At 46.0% G+C, this 12,028-nt stretch overlaps 1 protein-coding gene across 1 annotated transcript in view; it reads right to left on the bottom strand.

The window, feature by feature from the left end:
• SLCO3A1 (solute carrier organic anion transporter family member 3A1) overlaps positions 1-12,028 on the bottom strand; it is a 111,845-nt gene that overhangs the window by 83,088 nt on the left and 16,729 nt on the right. Inside the window, exon 2 of the mRNA XM_065734017.1 lies at positions 7,499-7,964. Coding sequence (XP_065590089.1) covers positions 7,499-7,964 — 466 coding nt within the window. The remainder of the gene's footprint in view (positions 1-7,498; positions 7,965-12,028) is intronic.

Here is a 12,028-nt window from a genome sequence, read left to right as displayed (position 1 = left end):
CGGAGGATGTTGCCCAGCCAGATAAGCACCATCTGGCACAAAAAGGGTGGGAACAGCAGCCCCAGCCTACCTGCAGCAACCTCTCCCCTTCAGAGAGCAAACCAAAGTGGTTCAGCACATCACCCAATAACAGAGGCAGGTTTCACGCCTGCTGGGAACCAGCAATGCATCCCAAAGGGCACCGCCTACAACTATCACCAAAACAACATGCTGGGTTGTTAATTCTTGACATGGTCAGCTCAGCACCTTCCAATCTACATAATTAATCTTATGAACTCAGAGCTAAAACAAACTGTCCTCTGCATGCCTGCTGTTTAAATGACGAGCAGCTCTCTCCCACAGCACTGCTTCCAAGAGGCTGCCACAGAAATGCTGCACCTCACGAGACTCTCAGCTGATGACCATTTAAAATACATGATGGAGAAACCAAAATGCTCAAAGATGGCATTTCATAAAGACACTGAAATCAGCAAATCCTTACCAAAAATCAGCTGTGAGGTGCACAGAGTAACACAGAAACAGCTCCCACCCTCAATATGCTCTCACAGATTCATCTGTATTGGACCCAAGCTTTACTTGCTCAGCTCATAACAAAAAAGCTATTAGCAGAAGGTTAAGGCAACTGAAGCAATTGCTGGAAAATAATGGAGCTCACAATACTTATGGGCTCGTGCATATATACATTTAATTGAACAAATACATCCAATTCAGCTACTGCCTTTCACAACAGCCTGCCTGCAGTGGGAAGGCTATTTCTCTTAATTGATTATTGTTACTGCTCTAACACTCCCTACACGCTTGTTTATGTCTCCATTTAATTTTCCAGGATATTACAAGAGGACACATGTAACCATGCTGGCCCTGCTGACACAGCAATGAGACCCAGACCTCCACCCAAAGGGGGGGGATAATTTACTCTAACATACTGCAGATTGTCAATGGATCCGTGGGTGAGGCCAACATAGTGAACGTGGTACACCCACATGAAGCCACATAATTTATTCTGATTGGAGCCAGTCCACGGGGAAGTCAATGCATGAGTCTGATGCAAAGACATTTCTCAGTAATGTACAGGCATCACTAATGCTGGCAACAGCACTTTGTTGTGTTATTATCATGTCTTTGTCAACCCTTTGGAGACTGTGACTTTAAGGAAAAGCTGTCATCTGTCAGAGGAAGCATTTAGTGAACAAAATGATTCTGCAATTCCATCACATCTTTAGGCTGAAAATGCTGCACACCTGTAAAGCTGCACGTGCCCACGAGGAGAAAAAAATCCCCAGGAACAAGTGCTCACCTTGCACAAGTGAATGCACCCACATGGAGATGGACAACCTCATGGAGTGAAGATCCACCACGAGGCACAGCAGAAAAGATCAAGGAGAGCACATGGCTGGCTGAGCTCAGGGAAGCATCACCCAGCAAAAACAGCTGTCATGACCAAAGCATTACAAGCTACCTGCAAATGTGTACACCATGAAGGAGCAGTGCCAGGTGGGACAGCCATGAGCAGAGCTGTATAGAGCTCTCCAGCAGATCTTAAAGAATTGCCAATCAATACACATCAACAGAGGGCTTCAAAAGGCTGGGAATATGACATGCATACTAGACACAAGAAATAATTCTAACCTGCATTAGAACCTACGTCTCCAAACTGTAGCACGTTTCAAGAAATTCTGGAAAGAATTGGGAAGTGCAAGCCTGAGCAAGACACACTTATCCCTTGCACAAGAAAGCTGTCAGCAGTCAGGCAAAATCAGCAATTCCACTGCATTGCCAAAACCATCACTCAGCCACTGGAAACTCAGGTGAATTTCTCAGCAGGAAAAAACAGTTCTACAGAACAGGGAAGAGATGGGAACTACGCCCATCTCAATGTGTTTCTGTGGGTACTTGGGGAGCTCACCAGCATTCCATGGTATGCATTATGCAGAAATACAGCTATGGAAAGAACACAACGGGTTCCAGCATGCAAGCCTGATCATCTGCAAAGTCTGCTTTCAGCTCCAACGTATTTGTGCTTCTCAGAATTACACAGCACATCCTCCAGGTAACAGAATTCTGAAGGCTTCAGAATAAATGGGAAACAAACGTCATCAAAGGTGCTGTTACTGACTGCCCATCCTACAGTCCTTCAAATACTGTAGGTTAGGTACTGAATATTAGACCATGATGGGAGCTGCCCTACAGAGGGCTGAGGTTTTCTGCTCTCAGATTTTTTTTATGTCTTTTTCTGTAGTGCCACAGACCAATATTTCCACTTCTGTTTTTTAAAATCAGAAGTCCCATTTCCTCCTTTGCTTTGGAAATATTTATCAGTGCACCCTAACATAATATTTTACACCAAATACACAGAAGATTAATGGTTTCAAGGCTCACAGCAACTGCTTAGCTTGCCAATGTGACTTTCCTAATAGATATTGAATACTATTTCTTTGTACTACCACACACAAAATGTTGACTCAAACTCTGATGATTTCAGCATCTTACCTTGCTATTAGCACATGGCTGTAGATACTAACTCTCAGATTTCATTCTTGACAGTAGAGAAAAAGTTACTGCTTCTCCAAAACACAATGGTTGCTGTCACTTTGTCTGACGTAAACTACCATAAGTGAGTTTTTAGATGAATAAATTTATCCCTGGAGACAGCAAGATTCCAACTAGGGCACATTTGTCTTCCTCTTCAGCAACTCTCAACTTGGTGCTTCAAGCAAGCAAGAAAGGCGCGAAACGTGAGAGCGAGCATTTCTCTGCAATTGCCACAGCAATGCCTCTACTCATCCAATGCAAAATAACTCCACTGCAGAGGTCAGAGTCAGCAGTGACCACCCACAGCCCCATCCCCTTTGCTGGATCTGATTAGTCCCATTTGGGCAGTTGTATGCAGATAACAGAGTTTGGCCCTTACACCAATAACTCAGGAGCACTCATCATTCACACTACTCAGTACCCAACTCAACTTGTCCTTCCTGGGGCTTCCCAGAGGTCTGTGTTCTTGTTAGAGCCATCTCTGGATGTCACTGGGTCTCCAAAACCAGCAAGTCACAGAATCACAGAATGGCTTGTGTCGGAAAGGACCTCAAGCAGCACCAGGTCCCAACCCCCTTGCTGCAGGTAGGTTGCCAATCAGTAAACCAGGCCCTAGCTCAAGCTGCCTAGAGCCCCATCCTTGGACACCTCCAGGAATGGGGCATCCACAGCCTCTCTGAACAGCTTGTGAAAGACAACTCCTGAACACATGGTGAGTGAGTCCGTAAAGTTAAACGCTGAGACGGCTTTGACTTGAAGAGAATCTCTGGCACATTAAAACCAACACAGCATTCTTCTAACGTGCCAAGCAACCCAGCAGTGCTCCCCTGCAACATCAATATCAATTTCCTTCATCAACAGGAGACAGAATAATAGCAACTTCCTCTCTATAATGCAGCCTTTAATTGTCCCAGATCTATTGCTGGCTTCCAGGAGCCATTCATTCTGCTCTGTAGGTAACCATGCTCTAGACAAGATGCAACAACTTCAGCAGTGAATGTTAAATGCTGCAGGAAGCCCAGAAGGTGCATAATGAGACTGTTAATAACATTAATCTGCCACAGCACTATCCTGGCTCTTGCCAAGCCCACAAACCAGTGCTGAGAACAACATGGGTGCTCCAGTGACCAGAAAACACTTCTAAGCTCTTATTCATCCAAGAGGCAGCAAATCCATACAGCTACTGTCAGATCAGATTTTTTCCCCCGTATCAGCTCTGTAACACCTCTGATCCCCCTCTTAATGACAAAGTCTTCATTGATTTCAACAGAACTCAGCAAGATCCAGCAGAAAAGGAACTAAAGAAAAGAGGGAAATGTCAAGTGAGTCATTAGTGGGTAGAAAAAGGAACTGTGTACTACATAGCTCTCAACATACTTTTCCCCCTTTTGAAACAAACGAGATGCCACAAATGGATGGAATGCTTTGACACTAGTGAAACTGCAGTAATAAAGAGCCCTGCACACCCTGCAGGAGCAAGGTGCTCCTCCTGTCAGAGGAGTTATGATGCCAAATGCCAATAAATACAAAGGCAGAATCAGACTGCTTGTTTTGATATCTTGAAAAAGGAGTCGAGATCTTAAACACAGCAGCAGACAGAGAGAGAGAGAAGCAAACCAGCACCAAAGCAAAAGACTTTCCCTTCTTCATATAGCCACAAAATCTCCCATATTTTCTTATCTCTTGGTTGCTATTGCCAGCTTTACAGCCATTTGTGTCAAATATGCTCTCGGTGGAACGGAACATATTTTCCACTGTTAGCAGGAACAGACACGGCTATGGCACTAATGTGCTTTCTTCTGAACATCCTTTGGTGTGTGCTCACGTGCATGAGTTTTTCTGGTTTGATTTGCCCTCAGTTACCACAACACAGCCCTTCTCCTCGGGTTGGTTACTACAGCAACAGGATCTGTTTGAGTTTGGTATCAACACAGTGCAGGCCTCAAAAAAAATGTGAGGTACCTGCTGTCAGCTCAAGGAACTTGAAGCTACATGTCAGCAGCTCATGCCACAGAGATATCTTTCTGTAATCTTTCATCCTGTTTCACGAATTACGAAACTCCATGAATCCCCACCTCCCTGGCAGAGCACGAGCCTGAGCATCCTCTGCCTCCAAAGGAAGCACATCAGAGGTGCACTGCCCATATCCCACAGAGAAACCACCGTGTGCAGAACCTGAGAGACTTCAGGTCCATAAATGCATACTATCCTACGGCTTTCATTATGAGTGAAATTAAAGCTCCATTTTAAAACCCATTCAGTAACACTTCTGCATTCTGCATCCATGCATTTATCCTAATATTAAAATTAAAAAAAAAGAGATGTTATTTTGTTTTGTTTGTAAATTGAGCAGTCTTTCTGCATTGTAACTTAACCACAAGGAGACTGCACAAGGTTGCATCAAGTTCTACCACTGAACTCAGAGGGAAGGACAAAGCTCTCAGTGCATGGGCTTATTTCTAATTCACTGCTTTGGGACAAAAGGGAGATTTCATTGCAGGTGAACAGCAACTAGTATTTAGCTGTCAGGTAAGAGATTGCTTCTTCCCCCCAGCCACAGTACAGCCCATACGTACCTGACAACACACTGAGACAGCATGGACTGGTCAATTGGATCATTTCTTACCAGCAGCCAGCCATGATGGAAAGCTTGGCCAGACTATTACCACTGTCATTAATTAGTTTCTATCCTAAGGGAACAACCCATGCCAGATTTGCTCCTAATTTAAACTGAGGAAGCTTACCCAAAAAACATTTTATCCGGTCACACACAGAGCAGCCCCCACTGAGTGAGCATGCTATTACGAGAAAGCAAACTGATATAAATATAGCACAGTGACAGTATACACTCTGCAGTTATTTCCTCTGTGAAACAAAGGAGAATCACAGAATCACTTGGGTTGGAGAATGAAGTGGGTAAGCTGCTCAGCCAGCTTTCTGCTAAGGCCACTGAAAATTGCATTGATCACATCAACAAAAATAATCAGTGTAATACAAACCCAAGCTAATAATTCCCTAATAACATCCTAAATAAGAACTCTGACCACTTCGAGTATTCCCAAACCTGAGAAGACACACATTTCCAACTGCTTCCTCTCTGTTTACGTTCACTCACAGAAAGATATTTCTCCTGTCCATTTTTTCCTGTTAGCTTGTGTTTTTAATAACCAAATTGAATGCAGTGTCAGAATTAATCCTCCCCTATTCAAAAACCTACTTGTGATGGATAGGTTGGGAAAGGACAGATACTGAACTTCATTGCTGGCATGGCTGATGGAATGGGTGTATATATGCTCTCTTCGGCAACCCACAATTCATATGTACATGCTCATTGTGATTTTCATAAGTAAAGCCAGTAATTTTACTCTTTTTTTTTTTTTTGTCACTTTACCTGTAAAAAGGAACCCTAACTCAGATAGAAGCATATTTTTGAAGGAAAAGTAATGAAGACGAACATAGTAAGCAGAAATCATTTTCTTCTGGCAGCATTTTCCCAGCCACAGCTGATCTGCCAACTTTATTTAAATGAGTTACTTTAGCATACAAGATGAATGTATCTAAGGAACAAGAAGAATCACTCTTCCTAATCTTCCTCTTACACACCCTCCTTAATCCTGTTCTCAGACATGAAGCATTGCTTAAAAATGCCCATGGAACAGACGGAAAGTTGCTGCTTCTTCATATCGCTTTTTTTGTAATAGATAATCTCATGCTCCAAATTCCAACTCATCATTTATGATGCCGGCAAGGCTGCCCCAGTGAATTTAGTCTCATTATTCACCTTGGGCTATACAGTATCTTGTATTTTATATATTGCTTGGTTCTATCCAGTGGATTCCCCCACGAGCCCTTGCAGAACGAAGGGAAGGTTAATAGCAATGCAAGGAGAGAAATACCAGGATTTTATGACAGGAAAACATGGACATGCTTTCAATATGTAGAACTTCTAAGTAGGAACACAACCAGGAATGCCAATGTGTAGTTGTGCTACCCCAAGACACCTAATGCCCTTCAGCTCAGTGGGACTGCTCAGCTTTGGCTGTGCCACAGCCATGTTCAGTTATGGCTGGGAGCTTGGTAAACGTTGTGGCAAGGAGAGAACTGATGGCACTGCCCATTCAGTTGATGGTTGAAAACCAGGAGTGAGATGAAAGCACAAATACATGGGGCTTTAGTTACTAGGAACGATACTAACAACTGCAGAAGATACGCATTTACAGCAGCACACACGTCAACTTCATTGTGATTTATTGAACTGGAGCCATTTACCAGGTGACAAGTACTGCAGAAAGAAGAACGAGCCAAGCCAGAGAAGATTTCCACCCTCCCTCCCTCAAGAGGACGACTTCACCCGCAGCATCCACTTTAAATCTGCTGCAGTACTACTACTGAAACCCATGAGAATGTTACAAGAACCACAGGGACGCTTCACTGGGTAACTCAGCCCAGATTTCATATCTCAGACATCTGGAATACTTCTGTGATGCGATCACCGCAACGAGCTCAACTCTAGGCTCAGCATATCTCAAAGCAGACATCACCAGCTTCTTCATCCCATTTTGTTACATGGGTCACATTACTTGGTGCCCTGCCACAGCACACTGGGTCACAGCACTGACTCTGTAACAGGCCCTTGCTTGCTAAAATGTGATGGTGGAAACAAGTCATGCACCTCCTCAGTCTCCTCAAGCATAAACAACCAATATCAGAATTTGGGCAAACAGCAGCTTCCTAATTAGCCACTAACCATTACCATGGCTGCCAACATTTACTACAGCTATAACAAAAGAAAATATCAGGGTGCTTCCCCGCTGCTTACTATTGCTCAAATGCAGACCAATGCCACCTTACCATCCCAAGCACAGCAGCATACAAGGAAAAAAACTAAAGGCAGCCCTTCCAGCAGCAACAAAGAGGACAAAAGCAACATAGAAAAACTTCAAGTGAGAGGTTAACAGAGCCTTACCTATGTACAGAGAGGAATCTTTCCGCCTCACGTGGTCATCAATGTAGGAAACTCCCAGGGGCTGGACAGGGGTAGCACCAATGCCCAGGAGGACCTGTGCTCCAATGAGCAGCAAATACATCATGTTGGTGGCAGTCCGATTCCTGCAGATAAGGTCTGGGTCTGGTCCCTCATCACTGGTGGACCCATTGGCAGCACACACATCCCTCCCTTCAGCTCCCCAGCGTATTTCCCCCGATTCGTATTCATACTGGTGGGTCAAAAATTCAGGCAGCGCGGAAAGGAGAGCACCCAAGGCCATGACAATCCCTCCACATCCTATCAAGCGTGGTCTGTGTCCTCGGGCTCCAAAGTAGCTCACAAAAAGGATGAGGGCCAGGTTGCCGATCTCAAAGCTGCTGGCAATGACACCCACGTCTGCGCTCTGGAGGTTGAATCGCCGCTCCAAGGTGGTTAAAACACTCACCTGCAACAGAGAAATCCAGAGATAGTTACAGAAAAGGAATGCAAACTGCTTTCTGTCCTCCCTATGTGCCTTGCAAATCCTTGCACACACTTGGCTCGCATGCTAGCACAAGTTCAGAGACAGTGATGCACAAATAGGCAATTTGGCTGGCATAGAGGGCTTCCATTAAAGCATTTAAATAAAACGGCGATCAAGTGGCTTAAACTGTTTGTGGATTAGTTAATGACTGGGATCTTCAATTACAGAATAGCTCTGAGAAGACAAGCAAATTAAGATTTACATAGTAGATTGAAATCTACTACGAAGAAGGAAACACAAACATGTGGTGGCTATTTAACATGAAAAAGAGAGGCACAGGAATAGTTGTCAATCTTAGGACTGATGCAGAAAGGAATGACCTGTTCTTTGTATTCAAAAGGGGCAGGATAAGAAGCGACAAGCTGAAACGACAGCAAAGCTGACTCAGATTAAACACAAGGTTGAGGGGGGGGGGAAGAAGCCTTGTACTGGCAAGGCAAGGCATGCAAATATACTGCCTGGAGTGGCTGCAGAGCTCCTGGAAAAGAACACAGAGCATCTGTTAGGAACACCACAGGTACAACTGATCTTGCCACAGGGCAGGAAGATGGATCAGGTCATCTTGAGGCATCTTCCAGTCTTGATTATGGCAATGAAACGCACTGTGGTCTTTATACACAGTCCAAGCCCTGAGCAGCGTGGGAAGATGAAACATCGGGTACCTTGCTTGCTGTCATCCCTACTCAAGGGAGAAAACTCAGTGCATTCTCCTGTCTGTAGCAGCGTCTGATTTATGAAGAAAATAAAAAAATATATCATCCTGAACGTGTCACAAAAACGCCAAAAGCTTTTACCTTGGATAAAAGACTACCTTGTTTTGCAGAATGCCAAAGAAGATGATGTTTAAGGTCGTCCTAAAACAGGCAAGTTTTGCTGTTAAAAAGAGAGCCACAACATGTTGTAAAGACCTCCCAGCAGAAGGTAGCCTCTGGATAGAGTAAAAATAGCCTCCCACTGGAGGCACTGAAAAATCTTTGCTGATAAACCTCACGAAGCAGGAGCCAGTCTGACCGACCTTAAAGTATTCTGACAGCAGCTCTTCTCTGGGGGCAGCCAGCCTCGGCCAGGGTACACCAGGGCACAGCTTGGACAAAGACAGCCCCATCGGCCACGCAGCGGACAGAAAGCAGGAGGAGTCCCTCTCCTCTGCATAGGCAAAAGCCCTCAGAATTCAGAGAGGGAGGTGTCCAAAGTCAGGTCTGCAAACATCACTTATTTGTGATTTCTGAATATTCAGCCTTCGTCCTGTACAAGCAGTTGTCACGTTACGCCAGTGCTCAGATTCAGGAGCCAAGTACTGAGCAAGAAAGCAAACAGAAAAAGGAAACCACAGTGTAAAAACTCAGCCCTGTAGGCAATGCCACAGCAGTACCAAGTGAAGGTTTGTGTGTGTGTCTGAGAAAGAGGAGACTGCTGTTCCATCTGGAACACAGGGCACAGCTCCTGCTGGGTGAAACAGTGCTGGGATTCACAGGGAGAAATGCTGACCTTGTGCACGAGGGCACAGCACAGCCTGTCCCTGCTGCAGCGAGCTCGGCCGCTCTGCTTGGCAAGCAGTGCCTGAGCACACATCTAAGGGAGACATCACCGTCCCCAGCCCTCTGTCGGACCCAGCTGAGCAGCTGGGGACAGTCATAGCAAGGCAGAGTGATGTGCACAGCATCCTGCTGCCCAACACTGTCCCACCAGGCACTCCATTTATCACCCACAGCACGGACTGGTTTCACTGCAAGACATGAGCTAATAGGGTCAGCGCAGCACATCAGCAGGGCTCCAGCGCTCAGCCCCACACGGCAAACACCAGCAAATGCTGCAAGCAGCACAAAGCCAGGCTCTGGGAGTCCCCTTCATGCAGCTGGACTCCAAACACAACTTCCAGCTGCTTCAATGGAAGGTGATAGAGTCCGGCTGCTGACCTCGAAGGCAAAATCACATCTACATTGCTCATTTCTGAGCCTAGATAGGAAACCACTAGCTACACATTTCAGCTGTGTAAACTGAGGCACAGAGAGCCAAATGTTAGCAAGGCAAGGACAGATGCAATTAATCCATGACGGAATAACTTAGAATGGTTGGTCAGAAGCTAAGAGAAGTGGTTTCCCAAGGTCAGTAGGTATTAACTAGTTTTGGATGTCCCTCCTGCATTTGAACCTGCCTGCCAAATTGTCAGCTCTTACCATGCATACATAAGTACCTAAAAAGCAGGCTGGCAATTAGACACACTTCAGTGCCACGTTAGAGTGCTCACTTTGGATTTTGGAGAGCAGGATTCCAGAGAGCAAACTGCACCTTTTCCACACAAAACTCACAGTGACAGGGACAGTACACCAGTGACAAAACTGGGAAGTAGAAACAGGAGTCCCAGCTGTCATTCTGCTCGTACTTGAGAGGCTTGTCCTTTTCCTTTTGTAATAAAACACAGTAGGGAGTCTCAGCCTGCATTACTCCACAGTGCTGCTTTGCTCTCCACTAACGCCTTCTTGCTTTGCTTTGGCAAAGAGACAAAAAGGAGAGGAGAAAGACCAAACTGCAACCGTCCTGACAGAACAGGCAGGAGTTTATTCCTTTTATTAAGCTGTGTATTCGTGGAGGCACAGCGAAAGAAAACCACCACACATCAGCCTCAAGCACCCAGAAGGAAGCAGCATCCTCGTGCAAAGCACTGACACCAGCACAAGCAGAGTGGGCTCTGAAACACTCACAGTGATGGGGGGGGGGGGGGGGGGAGGAGGGTAGGGGGTGCTACAGAAAACAAAAGCCAAAATAAAAATAGACTGGGAAATCAACTGTCCACATGCAGATTTTTGTACCAGCAACAACTGCATCACACCCAGAGTGGCAGCAGCTGAGAGAGCACAGCCTAAATCCTCACTTGAACATTGTCTTTGACCTTAAATACACATGCTGCCTACAATGCCGACATTAGCATAGCAGAGATGTTACTTGCATTAGTTCAAAGCCAACCTCTGCCTGTGGCTAGAATCACTCTTCCACTTTCTCCTGCACCCCACCTTCTTCTGCATGCAAGCATCCCCCAGCTGTAACCTGACTAATAGCTGCAGTCTGCATGCAGGAAGCTGCTGCTGCCCTTGTAACTGCTGGATCAGAAGACAGCTCTGCGCTGCCCACATTTCCCCAGCAGATCAGCCACAGCAGTTCCCAGACACTAGCTCTATTTACCGAGAGTTATGTAAATGTTGCAAAAGGCACCACAGGTCCCTGTGAAATGTCATGTGAAAGGGCTGTGAGGATTAGAAAGAGTTGCTGTGTGCTGAGAGCAGAGCGTTCAGGAGCACAGCCCATGCAGGTGCTGGTTCAGCAGCAGGGATGCATGGGGCTGGAGCAGCACTGGGGCTTCAGATGGACAACCCCCCACTAAAACACTCAGTGGGATGCAGCCTGCAGCAGGGGCTGTGAGGTTGCTGTTTCCCAGCTGAAAGCAGCTTTGCTTTACCTAGATCAATGCTACTCGTGTGTCCTTCCATCCATCTGCCCTACAGACCAGGCCTGAGCAGCTCACCAGGGCACTGCACCTGCCAAGTGCTTCAGCTGCAGCATGCACACACAGCAGCCTGCCAGCCCCATTCCTGATCACACCACCTCCTGCAGCAAAAACTGCCTTTCCATCCCCAACTGCGTCTTTAGCCTCCACAATTCCTGTTTCACCCACTCAAGACACATCTCCTGCCCAGCACTAATGGCATTAGAGATCAACAGCTGCTGCTGCTCTGCAAGTTCACACTCCTCCATGGTAAGCCTGCATCATATACACCAACTGAACCACTGTAACCTGCATCACCGTTCAGTTCACCATCCTCAAACAGAGAGCCAGGCTAGAGATCTAGAGAAACCATGTAATCCAGCCTTCTGCCTTTGTGAGCACACAATGACTGCAAGTAATTAAAGCTCATAGTATGCTATTTGCAGGCTCCAGACCTCATCTCCCTCCTCTTCTTACAGAGCCAGGGAAGGCTGCACGTGTGTCT

This window comes from Cyrtonyx montezumae, unplaced genomic scaffold, assembly GCF_038088225.1.
Source record: "Cyrtonyx montezumae isolate F1298 unplaced genomic scaffold, pur_monq_1.0 scaffold_17, whole genome shotgun sequence".
NCBI lineage: Eukaryota > Metazoa > Chordata > Aves > Galliformes > Odontophoridae > Cyrtonyx > Cyrtonyx montezumae.
This window is presented reverse-complemented; position numbering and strand designations above follow the sequence as displayed.